The sequence below is a fragment of the Nestor notabilis genome, unplaced genomic scaffold (assembly GCF_000696875.1).
Source record: "Nestor notabilis isolate BGI_N333 unplaced genomic scaffold, ASM69687v1 scaffold22248, whole genome shotgun sequence".
Classification (NCBI taxonomy): domain Eukaryota; kingdom Metazoa; phylum Chordata; class Aves; order Psittaciformes; family Psittacidae; genus Nestor; species Nestor notabilis.
In genome coordinates this window covers 856-8,244 of record NW_009941765.1, presented here as the reverse complement: position 1 = coordinate 8,244, position 7,389 = coordinate 856, and the positions used below count along the sequence as shown (strand labels likewise).

The 7,389-nt window shown below is 60.2% G+C and overlaps 1 protein-coding gene across 1 annotated transcript in view; it reads left to right on the top strand.

Annotated features, from left to right (window-relative positions):
- Positions 1–7,389, top strand: part of LOC104410798 (slit homolog 1 protein-like) — a gene marked incomplete at both ends in the record, with an annotated part of 13,742 nt that overhangs the window by 5,503 nt on the left and 850 nt on the right. Inside the window, 12 exon segments of the mRNA XM_010021058.1 lie at positions 687–819; positions 1,864–1,932; positions 2,311–2,382; positions 2,607–2,678; positions 2,970–3,041; positions 4,412–4,575; positions 4,953–5,077; positions 5,285–5,338; positions 5,382–5,425; positions 6,151–6,290; positions 6,667–6,760; positions 6,960–7,097. Of these exon segments, the coding sequence (XP_010019360.1) occupies positions 687–819; positions 1,864–1,932; positions 2,311–2,382; positions 2,607–2,678; positions 2,970–3,041; positions 4,412–4,575; positions 4,953–5,077; positions 5,285–5,338; positions 5,382–5,425; positions 6,151–6,290; positions 6,667–6,760; positions 6,960–7,097 (1,177 nt within the window).

Here is a 7,389-nt window from a genome sequence, read left to right as displayed (position 1 = left end):
TCCCAGCCCCACACGATGGAGCTGGGCAGATGGAGTAGGCGGGCAGTGTGCCTGTTGAGAGAAAAGACTTCTTTTTAAAGTTTTTTTAATTTAGAACAGCTTTTGAGCCCTCTGTAAAATATTTACAAACACATCATCATTTCTTCTGCTTTCCCTCCTCCACCACGTCAAAGACTGAAGGGTGCATGCTGCGCCTTTCCTAACGGTGCGAGATAACATACGGTCGTTCTGGGGACTTCTCTCCTGTGGGAAGGGGGAGCAGTGCTGGCTCTTCTGGCTGCTCCATGCAGTTGCTGCTGCCTCTGGGGGACAGGTGAAGGAGGTTATTTTGAGAGGATTGGCAGGGCTGAGCCCCTTCTTGTGCACTCTCCTCTCTGCCGTGTATTTTTGCTTGAAAATGGTGAAAATCAGAGCAGCCTTGAGCTGGCTGGTTGCATCCATCCCAGTGGGGCAAGCACATCCATCCCAGTGGGACATCCGAGTTTCTGGGCACAGGAGTGATTCCTGCATTGCTGACTCTCAGCTGGGCTGAGGCTGTTGCCTGCAGCACCCTGCTTTGGGGTGGAGGGAGACGGTTGGCACAGGAGGGGAGCAGTCGTAGGCAAACAAAAGGCATCGAGTCCAGCCTCATGCAGTGCCCAAGGGCTGAGCCTTGATGACTTTGTGGCTCTCTGTGCCCGGTGCAGGTCAGGAGGAGACGAGCTGCATCCCCCGTCCACAGTGCCCACAGGAGTGCACATGCCTCGACACCGTTGTCCGCTGCAGCAACAAGCACCTCAAGGCCCTGCCCAAGGGGATCCCCAAGAATGTCACGGAGCTGTGAGTGGTGGCCGAGTGGCTGGGTCTCCCTCCAAACTTTGCAGCTCTGGGTGCGGGGTGGGGGGCTCTGCTGGCCGGTTGTGCAGGTGTTGGGGCAGAGATACTCTCTCCCACAGCACTATCCCAGCCTGGTGGTGACTCCCCCACGCAGCCAAGGGACCCTGTCTAGACCCAACCTAGCAGGGGGCTCAGCAAGAGCCTCTCTGCCAACTCGTGGCTACTAATGGTGATGTGCAAGGAGTTGTCGCAGCAGCTGGATCCCTTCTTTTTGGCCTCTTTGGGAGGGGGCAGCTGCAGTCCCCACACAGCCCTGGAGTTCCCATAAGCCTGGCATCAGCAACAGGGACAGGGCCACCCTGCCTCTGCCAGCTCCCCAGCCCCACTCTGCCATCACCTCTCACCAGGGCTGCGGGGATACTCTTGGCAGCCCCAGCTCTGAGCACACAGGCAATGGTATGTGGTTTACCTGGGGTCAGCCACCCATCACTGTGGGTGTTGGGGGATACCCAAGCAGCCATGCCAGCTCTGGATGTGCGGTGATGCCCATTGCTGTGAAAGGGGCTCTGCTTCTCTCTGGGATGGGGGACAGCAAGTCCTGTGTGCAGGTAGTGTAGGCACTGGTTGTGCGCCTACACGTGTACAGCAGCGCCTCACACCCCTGCGCTGTCTTGCACACCCCTCCTCTCTCTGCATCCTCCGCTGTCTCTCACACGTGCCTTGGGAACAGTTTCTGCTGCCCACACTCACACTGGATGTGTAAATGCAGCACGTGGCTGGCTGCACTCGCACACGCAGGCTGTTGGGAGGCTGCCTCTGGGGACCAGCACGCAGAGCCCTCAGGTGTAGCCGTGTGCTCTCACACTACCTGCCCTGCAGCCCAGGGGTCCCCTGAGAGCCCCAGGCCCTGCATGCTGGGGGAGAGGTGGTGCTGGAGATGCTCCTCTCAGTACAAAATCCATGGTGGTGCACAGGAGAATCGGGAGGGCAGAGGGAGGGACCTCCTGCTTCTCAGCCACCCTGAGGTGCTTTTTTTCTCCCTTGCAGCTACCTGGATGGAAATCAGTTCACTCAGGTCCCGGGGCAGCTCTCCACCTTCAAGTACCTGCAGCTTGTGTAAGTAGCCAGGAGCCGGAGGCCAGGCAGCTGGTCCCACTGCTGGGACTGGTGGGCAAGGACAGGAGTGTCCCCATGGTGTGTGAACCTGGGGAAGGGCCTGGCAGCGTGCAGGGAACCTCAACATCTCTCTGTGTTCCTGCTCTGCACTGGGAAACAACTGACTGCAGCGATGCTTAGCGCCTGGGTGCTCACAGCCTCTGCTGGTGGTGGGCAGGGGGAGAGAGTGGCATTGCTGCCATCACCCTGTGTGACAGCCCTGCTGCTCCTTTGGAGGCCATGCTGCTGTTTGCCCTGCATTGCAGCTGAGCAGGCAGGGGAGCACCAGGTGGGGACAGGGCCCAGCTCACTTTAAGCACTGGGGTTTCTGTTTTACAGTGATCTGAGCAACAACAAGATCAGTTCACTGAGCAACTCCTCCTTCACCAACATGAGCCAGCTCACCACCCTGTAAGTGCAGTCCCTGCGGCGTGCCACAGAACTGAGCTGTGGGAGGCTGTTCCTAGGGGACCCCAAAGATTGGGGGTTCTGGGAACACCAGGGTCTCCCCTCTCCATGTGGGTGAAGCTGTGGTTTGAGCTGGAGATCACACAGAGGGAGTGTGTGGCCCAGGGTGGACTTCTTGCAGCAGAGGTGCCCCAGGTGCTGTGTTGTCTCCTTCTTCCCTTCCGCAGGATCCTCAGCTACAACTCCCTGCAGTGCATCCCTCCATTGGCCTTCGAGGGCCTCCGCTCCCTCCGGCTGCTGTAAGTACCTGCCCATAGCCCTGCTCACAGCCCCTGCTGCTGCCTGTGTCCACATGTCCCCTGTGCCTGCTCAGGACTGGGTGCAGGCAGGCAGGGTACAGGCTGCAGGACGAGCAAGGACAGAAGCCTCAGCCTCTTGGAGCACGTGGTGCCTTTGCAGCAGTGACAGTGTGCTGGGGTCCAGCTCTGCCACCTGTGCCTGGACCCATGGGGTGGTGGCAGCCAAGCTGGTCACAGTCCTTGCTGCCCACCTGGAACCATGGGCTTCACAGGACCCTCTGTTCTCTGCAGGTCTCTCCATGGCAATGACATCTCCAGCCTCCCCGAGGGCATCTTCGCAGATGTCACCTCTCTGTCCCATCTGTGAGTATCTCCTGCTTGGCAGGTGCAGGGCTGGGTGCATGCTTGGGAGACCTTTAAAAACTATAGGGCTGAGTTGCCTGCTCTCCTCTTCTCTGGGCTGGTACTTGGGACAGTGTTTGTAGGGCAGTACCTTGCTGTGACTGCCCTCCCTGTGCTCTGCCCCTAGGTCTAGGTGTGCAGCTGAGCCTCACAGTGCTGCTGGTCCTTGATGGAGATGGTGTGGGGTCCCACCAGCTCCCCAGGGTCCCCTAACGTGCAGGGTCCCCAGCACCATGAAAGGTGCTGGCATAACCGTGAGTCGGTAGGGGCTGCTCTGACCCATGCCAGCATGTCATTAGCCTCCTGCCAGGGTGCTTCCCTGCAGCAGCCCCCAAATCTTTCATCAAGCATCCTCCTCCCTCCTTTTCAAGGGATCCTGTACCCCAGGAGCACAGCCCCATACCCATCAGCCAGGGCAGGGATTTTGCTTTGCTCAGGGTGACTTTTCAGTCCCTTCCCTGTTCCTGCTAAGCTGTTCCTACCCATTCTTCAGTTCCTGGTCCTGCTCCTGGCACCCTGTGGCTCTCAGGCTGTTCCTCCAGCCTGCAGAGAGCATCTTGATTTCCAGTCCTGGCCTCCCTGGTTTTTGGGAGCAGCACTGCTCCGTCTGGTTTCCCCTGGCTCTTCATTGGTTTCCTTGCCGAAGCGCAGTGCTGCCGGTTCCCACAGTGCTGAACTGTGTCACCAGCCGGCGCTGTCGGTGCTGTAGGACCAGGTTTGTCAGCCCCAGCCCATTTGCGGTCCCTAGCGCCTGCCTTCCTGCCTGCCATCTCCTTCCTTCATCACACGTGTCAGTCACACCGGTCCTCCACCACTGCTCACCTTTACAGTGAAGGAGGATGCAGAGTCATTGAACCCCTCAGCCTCATACCTCACCCACTGCTCCCTGCCTTGCTCTGCGGTGGAGCAGAGCAACCCAGCTCTCTTGGAGCAATTGCTTGCTCTCCCTTGATGCTGTCCTCACGAGCTCTGGCTGTGACCTGCTGCTTGTCCCCAGCAGCCTGCTCCAGTGCTCCTGCTCTGCGTCATGCAGCAGAGCCGAGGCTGTCCTCACAGCTCCCGTGCAATGGCTCTGATGTTTCTGCACACCCTCAAGGTGCTTTGTCCAGTTTGTGCTGAACCCAGGCAGCTTTGCGGAAGTGCAAAGAGAGGAGAGGGACTCATGAGGATTTCTGTGTGGGCAGCAGAGGAGAGCCCCAGCAGAGAGCACTGGGTCTCCAAATCACATAGCAGCCCAGTCAAGTGATGGAGTTGTGCTCAGTCCCAAGGTCTCCAAGCCCAGTTCCCTCTTCAGGGCAGTGGGTGCAGTTTTGTCCTTCCTCCCCCTGCAGAGCCATCGGAGCCAACCCCCTCTACTGCAGCTGCAACCTGCGCTGGCTCTCCAGCTGGGTCAAAACAGGGTACAAGGAGCCAGGCATCGCCCGCTGCGCTGGGCCCCCCGACATGGAAGGCAAGCTGCTGCTCACCACGCCTGCCAAGAAGTTTGAGTGCCAAGGTGAGAGGTGCCTGTGTTGTCTGTCTGTCCATCTGTGCCCTCCTCAGCCAGGGCAGCAGGCACCATGGGGAACTGTGCATCTCCTGCCTGGTGCCTGATGTTCTGTGAGTGTGGGGGACCCCAGCATTTCATCTGTTGAGCTGCCCTGTGGAGGAGGCAGACAATGATGCTTGTCCCCTTTACCTGGCTGGTGGCACGTCCCTGGGTGATTGAGCAAACTCATGTCTGTCTCACTGCCTGGTGCACAGCCCTTGGTGGGGCAGTCTGCTCCCAGCTGTGGCTGGAGCTCTGACCCCATGTTGGTACCCACGAATGGCCACCTCTCCATCACTCCCTGCACTGACTCCCTGGTTATCTCTGTGCCTCCCATCCCACAGGCCCACCCGCACTGAGTGTCCAGGCCAAGTGCAACCCCTGCCTCTCCAGCCCCTGCCAGAACCAGGGCACATGCCACAATGACCCCCTTGGCTTCTACCACTGCACCTGCCCCAGTGGCTATAAGGTACCATCGTCCTGGGGATCCCCAGTGCAGGGGGACATGACCCTGCAGAGGGAAAGGGAACAGCGGGTCTGCCCCTGGGGCTCACTGCCTGCAGGACTGTCTGCCCTCCCCGCACAGTGCAGTGCCCTGCTGAGTGGGATGGGGCAGGGAGAACTGGGCATGGTGCTGTGCCATGCTCCTCACTCCCACTTCTCCATCCCTCCCCAGGGCAGGGACTGCGAGGTGGCGCTCAGCGGCTGCTCCTCCAACCCCTGCCCCAATGGGGGGACCTGCCAACCTCGTCCCCCCCACCCCCTCCCTAAAGGGGGGGACCTGCCAACCTCAGGATGGGGAAGGAGCCAGCTTCAGGTGAGTGCTGGATGGGAACCCATGAAAGACGGGTGTTTGGGCTGCAGCATGGAACCGCAGCATACCTCAGAGATAAAATGTGATGCTTGCTTCTCTTCCTAAGTGCTCCTTTGGGCATATAGCTGGGCTAGTGCATTTGTGTGGTAGCATCAGTCCTTCCTCCTGCTCTCTGCAGCCCTGCCTCCCCCCTGCCTGTGCCCCCTGCCAGCACAGCACTAGCAGGGCTGAGCTGTGGCTCTGCTTTCCCATGCCCCCCAGACCTGCAGGCTCCTGGGCTGAAGGCATCAGGGAGAGAGAGAGTCCCATCACCACAGAAGGCATGGAGAGGGATAGCACAGTGGGATTTGGGGCTGGGACATGGCGGCTGCAGCTGGGCTGACTGTGGGATGGGGCAGGATGTGGCCTGGGGTCACTGCTGCTCCCTGCAGGGCTGCCATGCCCTTGCACAACCCTCGCTACCCTGAACGCTTCAGGCCATTCCAGGAACCAGGGCACAATCAGTAGCTGAAAATAGATAGCAGGATGGGGTGAGGAGGTGGGCTGTGCAGCCGCTGTCCCCCCCCCAGTGCCGAGTGGCCTCTCAGCCCGTTGTCGTGGCAACTCTGCATCCACACAGCCTGCTGTGGCTGCCACCCTCCCTGTGCCCGCTGTGCTGCTTGTTTCACAGGAACCACCCCAAAATGCTCCATTTCCCACCCTGTGACACTGCCCTGTGCCCCATGCAGGTGCCTGTGCCCAGCGGGCTTCAAGGGTCCAAACTGCCTTGCCACCAGTGACCCCTGCAAGGAGCACATCTGTGAGAATGGAGGCTCCTGCGTGCCCACTGCCACCAACTACACCTGCCTGTGCCCTGCCCACTACACAGGTACCCGGAATGAGGGCTAAGCACCCCCAAACCTCGCAGGCCTGGCAGGGTATGTGTCCAGTGCTTCTCCCTTCCCACTGATGAGGGCTAATAGCTCTTCTGCCTGCTGTCCCAGTGCCCATCACCATGGCCTCTAGGCACTGCCACCTCGAGTTTGGGTACATCAAACTGACCCCCACACCCTGCAATGCCCTTGGTGCCTGGCTCAGGCAGAAGCTGCCTGCGGTGGACCAGAGCCCCGGGGCACCCAGAGGTGGTGCGAGCTGTGAGCTCAGCAGCTCCGTGCCCTGAGCTCCCCTGTCCCATGGGGACCGGGGCTGCCTCTCTGTCCCCAGGGCTCCTGGGCATCCCTGGCATCTCCGTTTCTGCCCTGCAGGGGATTTCTGTGAGCAGCCACCAGATTTCTGCTCAGCCGAGCTCAGCCCATGCCAGCATGGCTCTACCTGTGTCTCCACCAGCCAGGGGCCCAGGTGAGCTCCCTCCTCCCCAGACTGCTTTCTCCCAGCTGCCTGGTGAGGGACATTTGCTTTTGGGGGACTGCAGCTCACAGGCTGGGGAGGGGGCATGAGGAGGGAGATGCCAGGAGAAGCAGGCACCCACCAGCACTGGGGGGAAGGAAGGCGCAGCCGTTAGAGGAACCCGCACCCTGGAGCCCCTCGCCTGCCGCAGGTGTGAATGTGTGCCCGGCTACGTGGGGAGCAACTGCAGTGAGGACTTCGATGACTGCCAGGACCACCGGTGCCAGAACAACGCCCACTGCCTGGATGAGGTGAACGGCTACTCCTGTGTCTGCACCGAGGGCTACAGGTACTACCAGGAAGATCAGGGATAGCGGGGATGGTTACATGTCACCGTGCAGGCTACTTCATCCGTCTCTCCATCCATCTGTCCATCCCTCCATTCCTCCATCCATCCATTCTTTCCCTCCCGTGCAAGAGGAAGGATTTGGGCCGGAGGTGTGGGTGTCCAGGGATGGAGGCTGGGGGGAACCAGCATCCCTGGGGAGGGACCCCAGGACTGTGCTCAGCATCCAGGCATCCCTCTGATGCCACTAGCTGGAGAGCCTTCCTGGGTACCCCAAATCAGGGGCGTGCTGTCA